We start from the raw sequence: 21,717 nt of genomic DNA, 5'->3' as shown, positions 1-21,717 counted from the left end.
TTCAGTGACAAAAGAGTTAAACTCTGGTGCAATGGGAGCAGCAACAGGATTAAGAAATTTGAACAGATAGACTGATTTTCTGCAGGGCACCCTCTTGGCTGACAACCAGCAAAGTTTCAGCTAAATGCAATGCACTGGCTGCTAAGGACAATCCTAGTGTGTGCTTTGCAACAGATAGAGGTGAAATAGCCATCCAGCAGAAACACTGAAGTGAATATTATATACAGTCGACGTCCGATTTCCCGGACCCTCAAGGGACCGCGAAAACGTCCGGAAAATCGGGCAGTCCGGAAAAACGAATGCACGTGAAAACGCACCTTTTTGGTAGGTATTTTTCGCTGACGGAGAGGGTCACGGCCGGAGTACAAGATTCTCATTGCTATTCAGCCAATGCATCGTTTAGGTGGCTCTGAAAAGAGCCGTTTATAAAAAAAAAAAAAAAATACGACGTGGCCGGCGCTACCTCATAGGTCAGCACTTGGGCGCAAAGAAGTCGCTTATTTTCTTTTGCACGGTCCGCTTGCCCGCGATCATGTCTGCCTCAATTGCAGTCAACGTCATGTTGCCGCTGTACACCGATGACAGTGTCATCAATGCTCGCGTCAACTCCGAGCTCGTTGGCTGTGTAGGAGCTGGCTCTTCGTTCTCGGTGTCGGTGTCTCCGTAACTTGACGAATGATTTCGTCATCGGTCAACTCCGCACATAGCTCGAGGTCTTTGTCAGCGTCGGCGAAGCCCTCAAAGGTTATCCCGGCTGGAATCGACACGCCGGCAGCGTGCAGATCGTCGAAGGCAACGTCCGCAGATGGCAGTTCGTCACTTCGTCAGTTCGTCCACGGAGGGCAGTTCGCGGATGGCAGTTCGTTCAAAGGCGCGGACGAAGACGAAGGAGCAGTCAGTGCCATCGCTGTAAACGGCGAATCCGCTCGACGAAAAGCGCAGCACGAAACAGCTAGGAACTCGGTGGATGCTGAAGGTCGGGAAACATGATCACTGAAGATAGCGCGCAGCAGCAAACGATCAACCGCAGACACGACCGCAGAGCTGGCAGAGCTGACAAAACAACACGTGAATGAACACAGTGAGGTTTGGCTTGGCTAAGCTACGGCTGGCAACGGATTGACACGTGCGGTTTCGAGGTTACGGCAGCCGCGGCGCGGTGTGGCGGTGCTGCTGGCCACACCTGCGATGCGAGTATGGTGGGTTCGAGGATATGAAAACAACCAAAATGGCGGCGTCGGTGGTGACTTTGGGTCGGCGGTTAACAGTAAAAAGTCCGGGAAATCGGATGGCGAAGGCTATAAGCGTCCGGAATTTCGGACTTTTTAATACATTGACTCTATGGGGAACTTGACGGTGCCACAGATGAGTCCGGGAAATCAGGCATGTCCGGAATTTCGGGCGTCCGGGAAATCGGACGTCGACTGTATCTCACGGAAATCCGCATGATAAATGCAGATATTTAAGAGGGAATGTGACATACATCTTTATGTAGAGCAAAATTACAATGAAAAAAGTTGCAGTCTTGTTCACAATGTGAAAAAGTGATGCGATAGCTGGCACAATATCATGCAAAGTATTGCACTGTTTCGTGTGGCTTAAGTTGGAGTAAACACTCGCAGAAGCGTGTGAGAAATTTCGTTTTGAAAAGAAGAAAACTATATTCAGTGATGAATATAGTCCGAGTCATCTTAGTTAGGGAAGGTGGCACTCCCTGGTGGTGAGATGGAAAGACATGACCTCTTTCTCCCCTGCCTTGTGCTTCATACCACTGGCTTGATTTAAATTCCTTCAATTCAGTGCTAATTTATGGATAAGCAGCACTGTGTATCGTTGGCCTATAGACGACATTAGGAAAGCCAGCGCCACCTGTGGTGCGAAGCGGTTTTGGAGGCCATGTTCTGCATAGCTACAGTGAAAGCTCGTTAATTTGCACCTCATTAATTCGAACTTTCGGGTTAATTCGAACTGATGGTCATGGTCCGGCCACAATATATAGGCGTCTATGGGTTAACCAACTCGTTAGTTCATGCGCGCATCGGCTCCTCTATCGATAATTCGAACTGCGCGCCGCTGCGTGGTGGTATTTTATACTGCCGCCGCAAGCTTTCAAGGCTCAACGATAGATGGCGCGAGCGCAGCGGCGTCACTGTCGTCATTGCGCTTGTCGTGCCGGACGTGTCTGCGTAGTCTCCGTGTCCTTTGTGTGCCGCACATTCAGTCGCTAGGCCTCGTGTACGTCAGAGCTACGAAGTCGTTCAGTGCCGTGTCGCTACGATGTGACGCTGCTCACTGCCTTGCATATGTTGGTGCGGGCCTGAGATCAGGTCACGGCAACAACTGTTGCCAATTGCTTCCGCCACAGTGGCTTTTGTGTGACCAATGAGGGCACAGCTTGCGAGCCTGACGAGCGCGAGGCCGTGGTCATTCCTGCCGGATTGCGGGATGCGCTGGAGGACGTGACCTTCGACGACTACGTCGATGCAGATCGCTGTGCAGCGGTCTGCGGCACAATCACCGACGATGATATCATCGCGCAGGTGACTGGTGGAGAAGCGCCCGTCGTCGATGTAGGTGCGGATGACGAAGAGGATGATGCACCCACGCGGCCCTCAGCTTTGGAACTAATGGAGGCTATGCGTGTCGCGCGTCTATTCTTCAGCTTCGAGGAAGACACAGAGGATGCTTTCTGCCACGTTCGCGCGTTGGAAAACAAGGCTATGGTGATCGCATTCAAAGAAGAGAAACAGACAGTGATCACGGATTATTTTCGCAAGTAAATATTTTGAGTGATTTTCCAACAACCCGGTCTCAATTCCTGCTGTTTTTTCAATGAATTTCGTTAGTTCGAATTTCGGTTTAATTCGAACTCATTGGGCGTCCCCGCGAAATTCGAATTAACGAGCTTTTACTGTAGATGCTGTGGCCGCCACGGTGTGTCGTGATGAGCCCTCACGATCATGTTTTGGCATCAAAACGCTCAGAGAACCGCATGCTTCGATTGATCTCTGTGGGTGACGTAGCTTCAGATGTGTGGGCGTGGCAAAGAGAGACAGCCTAAGCTCACAGTTCGAAGTGTACAAATTGCCTTGCGCCGTCAGCGCACGCTAGCCTTATGCATGGAAATGTGTAGGCTAAGTTAAGCGTGAGCAGCTGATGCTTTTTTTTCTCATGGGCTTTTCCGCTACAATTGCCGATGCAACCACCTCTCTGTGAGAAATATCTGAGAAGTTATCTGCCGGAGAAACGTGTAAAAGCCTTGTATGAACATTATCGGATGGCTGCTGCAATCAGTCAGGATTGCGGAGTGTCCTAAACACTGTGCTCTCTTGTGCTCTTAAAGATAAAAAACACACTGGAACTCGTAGCTGTTACCAGTATACAGTTAAAACCTCGTTCATTCGGATTGATATCATGGGACCGAAGAATATGTCCGAATGAACCAAATGTAGAATTATCGAGGGTATTCAGAAAACAATAAGCAAATGCTTATTACGTCAACACGCTTTTATTTAGTGAGTGAATGAGCAAATGTTGTTGCTATTTTGCACAAAAGCAGTGCAGAAGCTGCAATTCTCATCATCTCGGGACTCACTGGTTCTCTGAGCGACGATCGAGGCCTCGCGACTTCCTTTGCAGCACGGCTGCGGCGCGTGCCTTCATTTGCGACACGCTTTGCATTACCGCGCGCATCCTGATTATTTTTTTCGCCAGTGAGCTGATCACCAACAGATCATCCATCCATCGCGATGTAGCCAGTGCTCCTCATCCTCGACAGCTTAGCACCGAGTCAAAATGAAACAACAACTGTTTGCCGCAACCGCTGCGGAGGAAACTGTGGCCACCATCGACGTGATTATGAATGGCAACTTTGCGGTGCTGAAGACATGCGGCCAACGCATGCACAGAGTTAGAACAAAACTACCGTTCGCTGCAACAACTGCAGACGAAACTGCGGTCACTATCGACGCCATCCTGGATGGTGACTATGCAGTTTTTCAGGCATGCGGCCGACGCATGTACAGAGTTTACCGCAACCGCTGCGGAAGAAACCGTGGCCGCTATCGACGCGATCACGGATGGCGAATATGCAATTATGAAAGCACGCGGCCAACTCGCGGCTTAGGCGCGGCGGTAAACGCAAGAATAAAGCTTTTAAGGTATGTCACGGAGCGGCATATTTTCGAATGGTTTGGACGCTGATTAACGACACGCCGAATTACGAGCGTCAAACACGTGGGCTCCTGACTGTGCAGCGTATAATGCATTCGACATCGACACGCCGAATTACGAGCGGCAAACACGTGGGCGCCTGACTGTGCAGCGTACAATGCATTCGACATCGACACGCCGAATTACGAGCGGCAAACACGTGGGCTCCTGACTGTGCAGCGTACAATGCATTCGACGTCGACACGCCGAATTACGGGCGTCAAAAGCGTCGTGGCCGCTCGGGCTGCCATCTCGATTCCAGACACGTCACGCCGATTACGGACCCCGAAGTGTGCGCGTACGGCCACGTGGCAGTACCGGGCTCAACCTTGGCCCTTGACATTGGGAGAGAGGCTAATCTGCGGTTCTTCGTCCATAGTGAGAGTGCAGCCAAGATTGTTGGGAGCTAAGAGAGCTGAATTCGGAGAATGCTACGTTGCGGCAGTTTCCCTACCTAGGGAACTAGGGAAAGGACAGGCTATTTAAGCGCATGTTTTGGGCCCTGCTGATTAGTCTAGAAGCTGAACCTATGCGCTGCTGAGAAGCCGTTGGGGGGCTAGTGCCGTCCAGTATCGCCTGGGCCGCCTGGCCACGTCGGAACTCCGAGGAACTTGTTGACGTACGAGACGTCAAACCAGCGTCTGCAACGAAGCTCACGGTAGTTCGCCTCAAGTTAGCTCAACCTGCTTGAGGGAAGTCGTCAGATCTAGACTCCCGGGAACCCCAGCTCAGCAATTCGCATCCACCTCGACAAGATCGGACCGCCAGCCTTCTTCGGGAAAGCTTTGTGCACCGACTTCACGGTTTATGGACTTGCTGCTGCTGCCCAGCCATGCGTATGACATCGTTGGTTTTCTTTTGAACTTTGATTTCCTTTGAACTTTGATTAGTGAATTACTGTTAAGTGTTCTTCTTGTATATTTGATCCGCGCCATGTTTCATTTGTATGTCTACTGTTAATTGCTCGTAGTTATTTGTCTTCATCCTTGTGCATATTAAGTTCAGGTGTGTTAGTCTATCTTGTGTCTTTTTATTTTACTTTATTAATTGTGTATATTTATCAGCCGATAAATATCTTGTGTTTTGTTTACTCCCGACTCTGACTCTTTTCACTGTGCTCGCTTGTGTACGGAACGACCAACCAGCTTGTCTACCCCGTCGATCGACTTCGCGCCGACGACGAATCGGGGACAGCTGTGACAAGGTACAAAGAGGCACAAAGCATTCTGGCGTTGCTGTCACTCACTTACGATTGCCACTGATGACTATGGCGTTGCGAACACAACTGTTTCATTTCGGTTAGATTCTAGTGCTGTTTTTGCGTCGCACATTAGCGGCGCTCCTCGCTCGCAGAGCTCCGGAAGTTGTCCAAATTAACCGATGTGTGGCCAAATACGTCCAAATTAACGCGAGTTTGATTGCATCAAATAAAGAAAGAAAGAAAATAAAATGTGCCAACAGTCTGCAAGTAGGATGCAGGAGGCAGGCACATCCAGTGCTCGCAACAGAAAATGAAGCACTAAAATGAAACCTCATGTAATGTGAAAATTTCACAAACCTTTTGTATTAAGTCTTCAATCAGTGTGGGATCCGTATGGATGGCTGGCAGAATCTCGGCTTGTGTGAGGACATAGCACTCGTGTTCGGTTTCCAAGATCCTGGCCAGGTCTTGAGCCAGATCAATGTCCTCTTCGACATGGCACACAAGAACTGTCAATTTGTCAAGCTTTGTCTGCAACAGAAGTAAAAGGAAAGAAGATCTAGTTGCGTTGGCACAATATGTACAGCCCACTTCTTGGCATACTGTTCTTGGAACATGCCCCATTGTGGGTACGTGCCACAGCATGGAAATAGTCATCATAAGCAACATGCGGACATGTTCCTTGGCCAATCCTTTGTTGTGGGCGTGCGTGACATAGTATGGAAATCATAATCATCATCAACACGCGGTGATCATCTGAAAAACGGCTAGTTGGCGTTAGCACGATATGCTTTGCCTGCTTTTTGGCCAAACCCCCGTAGTAGGTATGTGCCAAGCACAGAAGAAGCATCGCAGACACGTGAACTCGAAGAATGTTAAACTTGGGAGGCAGTTTACATGCTAATCCACTAAAGTAAAGCAATGTTAACAATCAAGAAAAGTTTAAACCTAGTCAGACCAATGCTTTCAACATTTCATAGAAACCAATCCACATAACGTTAATAATAATAAAAAAAACATAATACATAATGCACTAAAAAGATGCTATTACAAAACAAAAGAATTAATAAATAATGTAGCCAAATCATGTAGCCTGAAAACTGTAACATCCATGCCCAATATATCACATTCAGGAAGCGAGATGTTTTGGTGTTGGTGACTTAGAGTGGGGGGTCTACTTTTTGCCGTGTCTCTAAGGCTATGGACATACACAGAGGATAGGATGCCCTTCATGCGGTTTTTATTACCCTCCATATTCTAAATGTGCCACGACTCCAGTAGCAGCCTTTTTCGCGAGTTTGTCTCTGTTTGAAGGATTTGGGTTTCTTGGAAAGCAATAGTGTGGTCAGCGATGGTGCTGCATATTCAGTGGAATGTTCTGACGTCATTCTCATGTTGCCCGATTCTTTTTAGATTTTTGGTTTCCCCGATGTACGACGCCGGACAGTTGGCACAGCTGATTTTATAGACGACGCCTTGAGCTTTTTATTTTAGTGAACGGTCTTTTTTTGGTTTAGGAATGAAGATATTCAAAGTGTTCATCGGTTTGTGCGCGACTTTGAGGCCTTCTTATTTTAATATTCGGCTGAGAGCTTCGCTGGTACCTTTTATGTATGGGATGGACACTTGTTTCTGTGGTCGGGGCGAAGTCAACAGTTGGCGGTCTAGTACAGTAGAACCCCGCTGTTACATTTTTCACGGGACCGTAAAAAAAAAAAAAAAAAACATAAGAGCCGGGAAACGCAAGAGCCAGGAAACAGGAAAAATTGAGAAATGGGAGTAGTGTTGAACTGCACACAATATTATTTTAATTCTTACGTGTGACAAAAAGTAGTTTCGCCCGACAGCCAAAGTATCGATTGCGATGAGCTACAGAAAGTAAGAATAGTAGTTTTATTGTCCGTATAAACTTGTAAACATTCGCATATTAACAAATTAACAAACATGGTGTCAGCGCCCACAGGCAAACATGAACACATCACACTCGATGAGCGCGGACACGCGCAGTTGTCCGCGCAGTTAAGCGCCGTTGCAGAAGCGAGCGAAGTGACCTTCGTGCTGTTGTCTATCGCTTCAACGCAAACTGAGCGCCGAGAACACGCAGCACGCACAAAGCTACGAGCCGCCGACGCACCTACACTGCGTAGACTCTGCCCCCACGCGGATCACTTTCAAGATACGGCCCGCGCGCACTGCCGCGCAGTATGATGCCAGAGCACAATGGAAGGAGGTGCGCTTCCTTTCTGCTTTTCTTTCTTTCGCGCGCGTTACGCGGTCATCAGCTCCCCTCGCACGCTTTCACTCGCACAAGCAGCATATGGCGCGCGACGTATGTTGCATGTGCGCGTGAAAGCATGCGAGAGGAGCCGACGACCGCGTCTCGCGTGCGAAAGAAAGCATACGACGCGCGGCGACGGCGTTATCGCCCTTGGACTTTATACGGAATATCTATGAGCCAAAACCAATTTTAGGGCCGCAACGCGTCATAGACACCATCTTTAGATAGCAAATGCGGATCTCAAAGGCCATACTTTTGCTGGCGGAAACCGAAAATAGGTAATAAGTGTCGCCCCCGGCACTCTGGGCAGCCAATGCCATTGTCAAGCAACCAAGCCAAGCGACATGAAAAGTCAAAATGGCCGCTCGGGCCGGCGTGGTGTGGCAGTTCGCAACGTATGATGCGGGAACGGTTCCACAGTTGCTACGTAACAGCGGGGTTACCAATGCATTGGGTTCTATGGGAGTTGTGCCGGGACCGGCCGAAAACGACGTAACAGCCGGGAAAACGCAGCACCCGGGAACGTAACAGTGGGGTTCTACTGTAGTTTGTTTCTTCGTTTTTGTTGTTGGGTGGTTGAAACTGGCAATTTTCAGGCATTGCCTGCCGTCCAAATCGAGTTTGAGGCTGCATCAATCTCTGCATCAATCTCATTCAGCGGGTGTTAGACCTAGCTCAGCAGACAAGTTCATGCACCCACTACCTAAGGACCTGAACTAAAGGATAAGCAATCAGGACGAAGGAAACTACTTTTGTAGTTCAGTTCTGGCCATAGTGATTTGAAGTGTTGCATGGTGTGCACACAAGAAGCAGGAAGCGGTGACACGGCAGAGAGCCAACATCAATTTGTCACCAGTGGCGATCGAAGGCTGCCAGTCGCACTCACCGGCATTTCCTATGCATGAATGAAATGTGACTACATACAGTAGAACCCCGCTGTTACGTTTTTCACGGGACCGTAAAAAAAGAACGTAAGAGCCGGGAAACGCAAGCGCCGGGAAACAGGAGAAATTGAGAAATGGGAGTAGTGTTGAACTACACAGAATATTATTTTAATTCTTACGTGTGAGAAAAAGTAGTTTCGCCCGACAGCCAAAGTATCGATTGCGATGAGCTATACAAAGTAAGAATAGTAGTTTTATCGTCCGTATAAACTTGTAAACATTCGCTTGTTAACTAATTAGCAAACATGGTGTCAGCGCCCACAGGCAAACATGAACACATCTCACTCGATGAGCGCGGACACACGCAGTTAAGCGCCGCTGCAGAAGCGAGCGAAGTGACCTTCGTGCTGTTTATTGCTTCAACGCAAGCTGAGCGCCGAGAACACGCAGCACGCACAAAGCTACGAGCCGCGACGCACCTGCACTGCGTAGACTCTGCCCCCACGCAGATCGCTTCTAAGATACGGCCCGCGCGACCGTGCCATAGAATAAAGACCGTGCGCCGCCACGCAGTACGATGCCAGAGCACAACGCTGCCCGCTATCCCGCCCCCCTCGCTTCCTCGCCGGTGCCTCGAGCGCAACGGATAAAGTAGGATAAAGGCGCGCTTCCTCCCTGCTTTTCTTTCTTTCGTGCGCAAGACGCGGTCGTCGGCTCCCCTCGCACGCTTTCACTCGCACATACAGCATACGGCGCGCGCCGTATGCTGCATGGGCGAGTGAAAGCGTGCGAGGGGAGCTGACGACCGCGTCTCGCGCACAAAAGAAAGCATGCGGCGCGCGTCGACGGCGTTATCGCCCTTGGACTTTATACGGAACATCTATGAGCCAAAACCAACTTTAGGGCCGCAACGCGTCATAGACACCATCTTTAGATAGCAAATGCGGATCTCAAAGGCCATACTTTTGCTGGCGGAAACCGAAAATACGTAATAACTGTCGCCCCCCACACTTTGGGCGGCCAATGCCATCGTCAAGCAACCAAGCCAAGCAACATGAAAAGTCAAAATGGCCGCTCGGGCCGGCGCGGTGTGGCAGTTCGCAACGTATGATGCGGGAACGGTCCCACAGTTGCGACGTAACAGCGGGGTTACCAGTGCATTGTGTTCAATGGGAGCTGTGCCAGGACCGGCCGAAAACGACGTAAGAGCCGGGAAAACGCAGCACCCGGGAACGTAACAGCAGGGTTCTACTGTATAGTGGTAGCTCTGTATGTAGGACCTATAGGAGGAGGCTGTGATATTCCTATGATGACACATTTGTTTGCCTCTTATGAGAAATGGACAACAAGTGACAGACCCCACAATACTGCAGTTTGCCTGGCTCAGTTTTGTGAGCCAACCTCAAGACTTTCAAATTTGTAAACTCGCAACCGGGTGGGGGGCACGGGAATTCTGCCGAGGAGTACGACTTCAAACACACATGGAAGTACTGAGTCTAGTACTGACGATGCTTCCAGCACACCATCACACTTCGCAGCCGCTACAGCTACAAAACACAGGAGTGCCGGAGTCGCACTGCACCCGATGCAGCAGCACGTCGAAAAAAAAAAAAAAAAAAAAGTGAGGCCCACAAAACAGGTCATACTCGCGAAAAAAGCCTAGCGAACGTGACAAGCGAGACGACAAGCCACAGCCTCCAATACAGAAACTGTGCCTGCCGCATCGACCCGAAATCGCCGTCATCTCTGGGGGCGCCATTTACGTACAGGTGGGTCTATATGTTGAGAGCAACGACAACTAGTGACTTCCGGCCGTCGTCCGGTCGTCCAACGACCCGATGAAGAAGGCAACATAACAGAGTGAAAAATGTCCTTACTCTGCAGACAATAAAGGTTACGGCGCACACCCCCATCTCTGTGCGCCCCTATGTAAGTGGCGCCCCCGCCCACCAGCAACAGAGTGACTTTATTAGGAATTTTAAAAAAATATTTCGCGAATATAACCAGTTTCCGTAAAAATTGAGCTGACATTCGTAAAGTCGTAAGACGGGTCCAAATTCGTACACTTTACGAAAAATTCGGAAGAGTTGGCAGGTATGGTACTATATACAGTAGGCATTGACGTTTTCAAAGAAAACTACGAGCTCTCTAACTGAGCACATATAAGCCACGAGCAGCACGTGTGGCAGCCGTGTCAGCACATGGGCTGTTGTGTCACTGCAGTGTGGCAACAAAATCGTCTGACTTGCCTGCTGACAACTCTACTGTTGCTGACGCTGCCTTTGTGTGGTGACCCAACTGTCGCCGAAGGCGGCAGACCAAAATTGGCATCATGTTGGCCTAGTGCAATCGGGACTAAACCCATCTAAACTATTCTAAACCGCTGAAGCAAGCCAATGACACTGGCAATCGTAGCCTCATCTGCAGTGGCGCCCCTAGCAACAGTTTCTGTCCCTATACCAAACTTGGCCTCAAGTTTCATGACCAGTAGAAAAGTATTAAAGGACTCTGGTACATTAAAGTCACAAACTTCTGAATGAATTTGTAGACCGATAGTGATTCACAATTGGGTAGCTTGCAAAGCCCATACCTCACCAAGTCATGACAAAGAGCATCAGATTGCCATAAATAACAAAAAATAGAAAAAAAAACCTTGTCAAATTTTAGCAAAAGATTGAGCAAAATGTGCATTATTGAGCCTTTCGATCGTAGGCTGAATAAAAATGAAACAAAATGTTTTTTTACCAGATTTTCTTTTATATATTGCTCTACTTTTCTAACACTTTCACGGTCTTCACGTCCGAATATTTATTTGGCCAATGCGTTCAGGACGTAAGAATTGAAAACAACATTAACTGATGGCCCTTTTCTTGCTAATCAAATCATATCATTCTATATATTTACAAAAATACAAATTGACCGCAAGCCTGCACCACAAACCCATCATTAAAATAAAAGAAAATTCACAGAAAAACTCCTCTGGAAGTTGTCTAAGTATGCGTAAGCATTGTGTCACTTGGTCATCTCCACGCAGCCCGGTGTCATTATCAGTGTTATGACACTTGGTCCAGCCAGTGCAAACGACAGTGCAGCGGCGACACCAACTGGTGCAGACGGGGGGGGGGGGGGGGGGGGGGCGCAAGATGCATTGATAATGCAAGCAAAGTACTGGAGGTGGCGGTGCCAGGTGCGCTGATGACGTTCCAATCATCATAAGCCGTTATTGCTCTTTAGCACCTTGAACTATTATGACCTGTGATCGAAGAACACCAGCGGCAGCATGGACCAATCAAATGTACTCTGGCACGACCGCACGGACCGTATCTTGAAAGCGATCTGTGAAGCAGACAAAGAGTGCTGACTGCTGATAGCTCCGCGTGCTGTGTTTTCGCCGCTTTGTTCGCGTTGAAGCGACAGGCAGCATGAAGGTTAAGTCACTCGCGGATGCAGGCTCTATCTTGAAAGTGATCGTCTTATGGGAAGGACAGACAGACCGTTTTCTCATTCGGTAAGCATAGAAATGCTTATGCATTTAAAATGAAAGAAAGAGTGTCTAACATCACAAATGTCACAAACTTCGCACACCCTTTCAGCTTTTCTTGGGAAACCCTATCGGTACAAAGATGCAACAGTGCTCACCTTTGGCAGTATCTTATCAATCAGTGACTCGCAGGTGGATTCCTCGTCTTGGTTGCATTCATCATTGTTGAGAGGTGAACTGCCAATGTCGTGGTTTGTGAAACCTAAGGCACAAAATAGAGGCAGGCATTAGCTTTTATGTTTAACCCAGACATAAGATGTAACAATGTCAAGCTGCTGATGTTTCAACAACTTCACAATCAAGATGTCAGTTTTATGACTAACAGGCAAAATCGACGCATCCATGAGTATGACAAAATATTTATTCCAATTACTACTATAATGACTGCCAAAGAAATCAGTGTCTGTGTTTTAGTCTACTTTCTTGAAAACTTCAATCTTGCACACTTCGAAGTCTCCTTCGAAGATTCGTGGAAGAAGGAAGCATGTGCAGCGGGAGACAGTGACTGATCAGGGGTTTTTAGTTGTTTTTTTTTATATGCTTCTTTATGTAAACCTTTTCGTGTAATCTTTTGTACAATGTATAAACACTACATACCTAGCAATGAATTGTCAATCATCTTGAAATAGCGTGCAACGGAATGGCCTAACAGAAAGGAAGACGAACACTGGCGCGAACTAACAACTGATTTTATTGAAGCCAGACCCACAGGTATGTATATTCACAAGCTGCACAGGCGCACCGTTACAAGGAAAATAGAAATAGTCAAACAGGAAGTGCTTAAACCAGGCGCGAAAGGAATTTCATTTCTGCATTGTACAGTGCAATTGATCAGGTCAGGAGTGTGTAATCGGAACATCAATTTCAATAAAATCAATTGTTAGTTTGCGCCTGTGTTCGTCTTCTTTTCTGTTGTGCCGTCCCATTGCACACTATTTCAAGATGGTTCTCACGTCACAGTACCAACTAGCCCAACATTCAACTCTTTTAATTTGTCAATCGGAAGTCAGCGCTCATCCCGTTGTTTTTGTCACTATGTTGCCTCTTGTGCTGCACAGGCTCATTATGGATTATCAACTAGCCCAATCAGCCACGTTGCTAAGTTAAATAACACCTCTGCAGAGAATGCGGGTACCTGGTGGTAAGCGGTGAAAGTTCGCATGCAGGCAGAGATCTCCAAACTGAATTCACACAACGCAGCCTGAACTAACAGCATTGTGCAGTCAGGGCCGCATGAGTGATGGCTGCACCACATGACGACATACCTTGGGCTGTGCAACTGGTGAATGAAAGACGCCCCCGCATCTTCGAGCATCACAAAATTTCAAGTACCCTAGATGTTTTTTAAGTGAAGCAGAAGGCAGTGTAAAAAAAAAAAAAACGACAAAATAACTGGATGATCAAAATTCGTTTCCTACACTGTACGATTATTTTAAAACACTTTCACGGCCAGCCCTGTCTGCCACAAATCAGCTGGCAACTATTCTCGCTGATTTCACTGCCTCATCCTGTCCTATGGCCAGAACCGGATGGGCAATCGATGCTCACGTATTATATTAAAAAATAAAAATGAAATGCCACATTACAGCTTTCAATCATTCTAAACTTACTTGGAGGTGTAGTGCAACTGTTGGATTCAGGAGAATATGCTTCAGGAACAAAGACTCCATTTCTTGAATTTGGTGGACAAGGCAGCGCAGCTTGCCTTGAGGCAGACCCAATAAGGTCCTTGACTGTGGTGACACTGAGACAAACACCCGAATCCAGGCTGGATACTCCAGAATCGATCGATGAAAGCGGGCTTTGCAGGTCTTCCAACTTTTGATGAATCCGCTGCTCAATATAGCAGTTGCCATAAGGGGGCTCCACGAGAAACCCTGCAGAATAAGAAGTGGCAATGTAAGTTGAACCCTTGCATCTCCACTCAGTCTAATTAAGCAGCACTGTCATAGGGGACTGCAACCGAATCCTTCAAGCATGCTCCCATTACTCAGTCCCGACAGACTAGATCGATGTTCATCACCCCCCCCCCCCCCCCCCCATCTGGCAGATCATAAATGCTGTGTTGGGAGACAGAGACTGACGTCCATCGGATGCGGTTTATTGATCCAACTGCTAAGATGGCGCTAGCGCGAACTTTCGCCTCCCGCGTTCTTAACCTCTTCTTCCTCTACAGTTTTCAACAGCTGTCTTTCCTAGGCAGGGATATGAGCAGCGGACCTGGAAGTCTACCGGATATGGATGATCTAGAAGGCCAGCAAATGGAGCCTTCTGGACTTTGCACACGCTGCCAGCTTGCATTTCCCAGTGTGATCCCTCCTTCCTTTTCTCTAGGCCTGCAGGCCCTTGCTATGGGGAGTGTGAACTGACGTCATCGAGGCTGTCATATTGTTACACAGCCAGCACCGTGAAAAGCAATGTGTTAACTCGATTTATTTATCTGCCGGACCACAGTGGAAGCTCTGAATATGACAACAAAATGGCATATGTGAAGCCGCATGAACAATCATGATTAGAAATAAAGAACTACAACAAGCATAGCCCTTCGGCCTTCCAGGCATGAGCTGCAGCTGTCCTACCACTCTGTATCAAACTTGCCGAAGAAAGTCCTCCTTGTCAATGATGCAAGTCATCTCATCTTTAAGTCACTGGAAATTAACCTCGCTCAACATCTGATTTCGGCAAATGCAATTGTCCTTGGGCACTCACGCGTATTATATTGTTATTTGCATTTGTTTCATTATGATTATATATGTTTTGAGTGAAAACCATTTTTTTTCGCAGACCAAGTTTTCCTGTTTAATATCTTGTATGAATAAAAAAGAAACCGTGCAAACAATGTAAGCTTCTTGAATGAGGACATTATGCATAAAGACATTATACAAAATGAAAGAAAAAGGAAAAATGTATGCACTTTTTGTGCAAGAAAGAACTTGGGAATACAAATGATTAAAGGGACAGCAGTTGCACAAAAGCATACAATGTACACTAAGAGAACATTGCTCATTTTATTTTTAATCTTTTCCTTTACCCCTGCTATTTGAATATATTGTGGCGTGACCAGCGGCAACATCTTTGCTGACAGAAGCGATGGCTGTGCAAGCCACATGATCTTAACAAACATTTAGGACACACTAGCACCACGTTTGGGTGGCCCCCTGATATGTTGACACTCCTAAAGCTGTCAAAGCTACGAAAGACCACTACCAACAAACTGCAGCCATGGTGGCCCTTTCTCTGTTCATGTAGACTATTCCCAAAGCTGCTTTGCTAGCAGTAATAAGTCAATGTCAGCAATAACAAGTACAGTTAGCCAATTACAACACCCTTTTCTGCTGGGCTTCTGAATGCCGGCGCAACTGACAACTGTAGGGTAGCATTTCAGACTTGTTGGTGTGCCATCTTTGAATACTAGTGTAGCAAAAAACAAGACAAGGACATAAGAGACAAAGACAAAGACAAACACACAGACAAAGCACTGTGTTTTTATGCAGCGCCATGTCTATGTGTTCAAGTGCACCTTCAAGCTGAATGGATATTTAGCCACCCTTGCACCTTGACATGCACCTGATGCCAGATTGTTTTGTTCAGCTTTGCCTTTTTTTATTGTAACTATTTAAAACCAATTCTACCAGCAGTGTCATATGTTTATGAGATGTAGTTGCGGCTTGATTTATCCCTCATGTTGCAGTCATCTACACATCCATTACTTATCTCCTAGGCTTCAACAATATGCAGACAAATCCTTTGCAAAATATTCAATGTCCTGGGCACACTAAATGCATTATCCTACTATGCACTCAACCAACTGCAGATTGCAGTCAAGGAAGAGCCGAATGCTTTCACCTTTCAGCCAGTACTCAGTAACTGGTGTCGTTTACCTGTCCTAAAATGACCTGCAAAGGTAATTTTATTGATCTGAACACAATAACTAGAATAAATAAGGCATTAAGGCTGTTTATTACAAAGAATGAGTCCCCTTAAACACTTTTAACCTCCATCAACGTATCTCGGCAAGCAGAGCATAAATTGTTGTTACTGATTAAAAAAAAAAAAAACTGAGGTGCTTCTCATGTAACACTTGAGTGAGTTTTATGTGGTAGCACAAGTAGGTCTTTGCCACTGTTTACCGTTATGGTGCTATCCTTATGTGCTTTTTGGGGTCAATGCTGTCACTTGGTCTCTGCACCTTGACAGCAAAGTGGGGCACACACTTTATCTGCAGCCTTCTCTTAGCATCACCACCCTAACTGGTTCCAAATATGTGGCACATTGCTAAGGCATCTCGGCAGCACGCTCCCCTCTAAATGTCTCTTTGTGTCTCCTGGCAACAATGGTGCTACCCTCTGCCTACACTCCACTTTCTTTCCATTTTGGTACACCCTCTATAGTTGGGCACAATTTTAGAAGGCAGCGGCATTTGCCTCTTAAAGGCAGATGCACACGAGCCTCCACCAATGGGCGCGCACTCTAGACAGACGTCGTGAGCCGGACGGCTGGTGACCCCGCCGACGGGGAACATGGCAGCCCGCGCTTCGAGCCTGGCTGACTCGCGTCAGTGGGACTATTTCGTTAGTTGCGGAGGAAATAGGCTGGTGCACTTCGGTCATCTGGGCGGGGCCTCTCCTGTCTTCTTAAATTGTATCCGACTACAGTCTGCGGTACCAATGCTATTGACAGTGCTCAGATGTACTGCCCCGCTTTTCCTCCTCAGTGTGCACGCATTCTCCATTCATGGAGTATTGTCAATGGTGTCAGCGCTCAAACCAACCAATCAGGCTGCTATTATGATCTCACTGTTTCTACTGCTATTCCTCTGTCCTCCTCTCACTGTGGCACTCGTAGGGAATCTGTCGACAAACTCTTGTTTATGAAGTCTGCCAATGTCCTGTACAATGCCATCACATTAAACAAAAAGTAATGCTTTCAAAGTGCTTTATATAGCAATTTGATGGCGAGAAACTGCAATGTTTCTACATTCGGCACTTGATCCAATGTTGCCTTGAACCACAGCCGCTTGTATGTTTACAATACCTGCCCAGTAGTGCAAAAACTGAGGGACATACAAGATGCCACTTTTCTAAATGTTAATCTCGGTGGGGTGTGGTTAGGGCACCAACAACCTTCTTTGTAAGCTTGTCCTCGTTGTTTGTAGAGCTGTAAGCAAAAGCAGAGGAGTGGGAGCATTAAACAATGACCTTACTCTGGCGATGGCAGGTATAAAACGTCTGAAAACAGGATGCCATTACCATAGACCATAGGCTCTAATGACTGTTTCATTTATGAAGCTTAACATCACAAAGTAACCCAATGGCTATGGCAGACATCATAGTGCAGCGCTCAGGTTGACTTTGGCTACCTGAGGTTCTGTAATGTGCATCCTAAGCACACGGTAATTTTCCATCATTACTCCTCATCCTTAACACGTGTGAACGGCAAAACATGCTCATCCGGCCAACCTCTGCACTTTTCCTCTCATTAAACCTTCTCTCTCTCAAGGCGCACCATATGAGAGTCTGTGCATTCCAGCCCATCAAAATGCGGTACAGAATTTAACCTATAGCCTCACAGTCGGTAATAGCCACCAAGACACCATGGTGGGCCATTGGCTCCTATTTTATCTCCGTGCAGCAGGGTAAGCATTGTGAAACTATGGAAGGCTTCGTTTGAAGCTATGTGCAGCAGAGTAAGATCAGCCTAATGGCCTGCAGAACTTTTCTCACACCTTTAACTTGATGCGAGATTTTATTGAGGACATCCAGGCGGCCTTGTTCTCTCAAGACGTCAACCAGGTGGCCGAGGCTGCAGCGTTTTGAGCAGGCCTTTAAAGCGGGGTACAAGTACTGCAACGCCACCTGGAGGGGCATCAGTTTGTACAATCCAGCCCTCTGCTCCACACCCTGGTAACAGAGACAGATTATTAGTCACAGCTACAGCTAGAGAACAATAAACTACTGTTTGTTCGTCTAAAAATTCAGTACTGTACTTATCTCATTCATCCTCATAAGCCTTTATAAAACTGCTTGCTTCCCTGACATTTGATGTCTTGGCATATGATTATTTGGTTTTAATTTGTTAACCTTTGACAGTCTGCATAAATTTTAGGGCTACAGTCATGACTACTTATCCAGCTATGCTATGTGTTTTATCAATAAGAGAAGTAATACTCCGGAGTAATTAAAGGGTCTACAACACCAAACAATGCTCAGAGGCAGAAGGCACGCTATATACAGGTTAGAAAATGCAGAAACCTGCAGAAATAATGAAAAAAAAAAAAAAACACATAGCACAATGCTATATATGTTCACCTACGTTGTTAAGTTGAGCAAGAGTCCTAGGACTGTAGAGGTGAACATGTTTAGGGGGTACATAATACCAGTAATTACATGGGTCATGCAAGGCCTGCGAGGAGATTGAATTGCCAAATTTTACACAAGTTTATAAGCTTTAGTTCAGATATAAAAATATAAAAAAATCATAACCACTGAACTAAAAATATACAGGAAAAACAGAAAGGGGTTCTAACGCGAAACAAGCTTTGCAGAGATAATGTTTTGTTAAATGTGGGCAGGAACTCAAACTCTGCACTCGGGTTTTCCTGGTCGATTTCTCTATATACTGAACTAAGCAGGTGAGCAAAAGATTAATTGTGAGGTAAAGCTGAATTAATCAACAAAAGTAAATAAACACATATGTGTTTTTGTGCAGTTTTTAGGAGGATGTCAATAAATGAACCTTCCTCCTCTTAGCAGGCTTCTGCATAACTTATCTGGTGAATGAGCAAATGTAAGTGTGTTCACCTGCCTCAAGGCATGGGTAGACAGTCGACTTCGCTGGAGTTGATAACGCTCATCTACTAATATGAACCTTATCGTTTCATGAATGACTTGAGCCCAAACTGGTACCAAAACATCTGCAAGATATTTTCCTAAGATGTCAACTTGGGGCGGTCGCCCTGGGTTATCGTCTGATCTACATTATGGCAGCCATACAGTCAGGGACCGAAGAAATTCGTAAAGTTGTGAAGTAATTGTCACAGGTCATGTACGAAGGTTAGAGCGCAGTGCACTAGTGTTCTACGTCGCGAAAAAGCGTACAGAATAACACACTCACCTCTAGCTCCGAGGCTGGTATACCCAAAGCACAAGCAAAATCTTTCCATGATGGGCCAGGAAAGCAGGATGCCACAACGGGGCTCAAAGACGCCGCCACTTTTCCATAATCAATTTCGTCAAGCCGATGTTTGTTGACTTTGTAGAAAAGCAGGAGCTGTTCGTTCGCTAGCCGCCATTCTCGAAATGCTTCAGCTTCCAGGTCATCACCTGTGTTAAAAGGTAACTGCGTTCGCATTTGATGTTCTTCAAGTATTCGAAAACGGAAAGCAAGAAGCCCTTGATTTGCACCGATCGCTGTGCTCGGTCGATAACGCAGGTTAAAGAGCCATGATACATGTTACGTTTACACAGCTTGTTTACACGCTGTGAACACTTGTCACTGCTTTAACGCGTTCAGAATTTTGCTAGTTTTGAAACACAACGGCCGGAAAACGCAGCTGCAAACGGCACGATGCGCCACTTTCAGGGCACAGGTGAGCGCAACGTCGTTGACATGATTTAGCACTGCGGTTACGAACACGTCGCAAACCTTCAATAGGTTTACGAAGTGTTACCCTGTTACACCCTGTTAACGACATGAACTAAAGCCATCTTCGCCGCAGCACGGGCAGCGATATCACATAATCAAGCCACGCAACAAGTGTTCGCGCGGCGCCCAGAACCAGCCTGAAGTAATCAAGCCTCCACATATCTGCCACTCAGATTACACCATAGTCAATATTTGCCCACACTCACACAGCTTAGTTGTCCGCTGTCGTGGTGTTTTAACATCCGCAATAGACTTTTTGGGCGCAGTTACCACAACGTCCGCCCGTAGCGTTTCCATGTCTAGACCACGGACCAAAGTTGCAGGTTGCGCCACAGGTGACCGAGATCTTTGCCGAGATTCAACCCAGCGCCAGACAAACTGAAGATAGCTGTAGTACTGTGACTAGCAGTAGGCCACACAGTTCCTTCCGTGCTTAGTTTACAAGGGCTGATGGCTCAGCCATTTGATAGTGAAGCGTTGAACGTTTGCCATCCTACACAACACAGACAGCTCGCTCTTTTCGTCCTGTCGACAGGAACAGGAACTCTTGTCACGTGACAAGCGACGTTTTCATGTACTGTGGTGCAGCCGTTTCGTAGGGGCAGACCTGCATGAATCCACCGGTGTACCATTGGTGCCATCTAAACACCAACCTTTCCCCTGGAAGTGTTATACTATACCCGTTTGTTCTTATGCTTCTTGATTAACCATTTTAAACTGCAGCTATGTATGCATATATATACACTATAAATTTTATTTTCGCTCCGTGGGTAACCAATCTTGTGTATGACGTGCATATAAAGCAGTTTCAGGGATTATTCATTTGAAAAATCATAGCATTTCCTAGTTCCATTAAGTTTTTGTGTTAATGTACTCAAGCAAAGTTTTTCTCAGCATCCTTATGTTTGCTTCATTTGAACTAAACTCAATTACACCGGCCAATTACAACGGCGCAACTATCGTTACCTACGCATATGTAAATAATCTAATGATATTTTGTATATTTACTGCATCACCATTTTCAAGAAAAACACAGGGCGGGGTTCCAAATGCCGACTACTGCATCGTAAGTACGGACGCTAGTGTTTCTTTCTGGTCAGAAATTAACGTTCGTGGTAACAAAGTGCACGCGGGAGAGTAGCAAAAGGCAATGATAGACGAAGACTAGCAACAAAACTATATTTGCTATAATGGTTTTCTGTTGTGCAGTTCAATGCATGCATCACTTCTTTGCCAACATAGCTCGTTTTCCTTCGCCCTTCTTTGGTCTTCCTTTGCCTCGCAACCGGCGAAGACGTCTCATTTCTTCTTTAAAGTCCTGATGTTCGTCTCTGTACAAGCCATGCATCCGAAGACGAAACATGAGCGTGGTCAACTGGTGATGCGGTGGATACCAGGCCACAATCTCAGGGTTCAGGTCATGCGGGACGTCGCTGAACAACTGCACAACCCGCATGGACTTCTTGTTCGTAGGGCGAGAAACTTCTCCGAAGATGCGCGCGCCCAGCAGCGCCATCCTTTTGGCGTAGTTCGATATGGAAGACATGGACGCAGTTGACCAGGCTGTGCTCACTGAGTGTCTGCAGTTATGAAAGGCAAACAGTTCGGGCGCAGGGCCGGTCGGCAATGAACACGAGAGTCAACAGCACGGCTACAACGGTAGTAGAGAGGCGAACCATAGAATAAAGAACCAACGAACGGTAGCACGGCAGCAACAACCTCTAGGTGGCGTGCCGGGCTTGCCTTGGCTTAGATTTTGGCTACCGACGGCTGAAAATATAAAAAATTAACAAATATATTTTGTATAGTCTTAAATAAATAAATTTATACGAAGTATACTTACTTGAATTACATGCAATTTATTTTATTTAAACATTTTGAGGAATGTCACAATTAGAAAGATTTTAACTGCGCTATGAACAGGGACAAAAGAGGACGAAAAAGACAACACGTGCGC

At 46.7% G+C, this 21,717-nt stretch overlaps 1 protein-coding gene across 1 annotated transcript in view; it reads right to left on the bottom strand.

The window, feature by feature from the left end:
* The window catches only part of LOC119449953 (uncharacterized), a 34,233-nt gene extending 13,930 nt beyond the window's left edge, over positions 1-20,303 (bottom strand). Inside the window, exons 1-6 of the mRNA XM_037713263.2 lie at positions 19,967-20,303; positions 19,230-19,438; positions 17,842-18,016; positions 13,727-13,993; positions 12,215-12,318; positions 5,771-5,944 (exon numbers count right to left, since the gene is read on the bottom strand). Coding sequence (XP_037569191.1) covers positions 5,771-5,944; positions 12,215-12,318; positions 13,727-13,993; positions 17,842-18,016; positions 19,230-19,438; positions 19,967-20,057 — 1,020 coding nt within the window. The 5' untranslated portion in view covers positions 20,058-20,303. The remainder of the gene's footprint in view (positions 1-5,770; positions 5,945-12,214; positions 12,319-13,726; positions 13,994-17,841; positions 18,017-19,229; positions 19,439-19,966) is intronic.
* Between the last annotated feature and the right edge of the window lie 1,414 nt (positions 20,304-21,717).

This window comes from Dermacentor silvarum, chromosome 4 (assembly GCF_013339745.2).
Source record: "Dermacentor silvarum isolate Dsil-2018 chromosome 4, BIME_Dsil_1.4, whole genome shotgun sequence".
NCBI lineage: Eukaryota > Metazoa > Arthropoda > Arachnida > Ixodida > Ixodidae > Dermacentor > Dermacentor silvarum.
The sequence above is the reverse complement of the archived record's forward strand: the minus strand, read 5'-3'. Positions and strand labels throughout refer to the sequence as shown.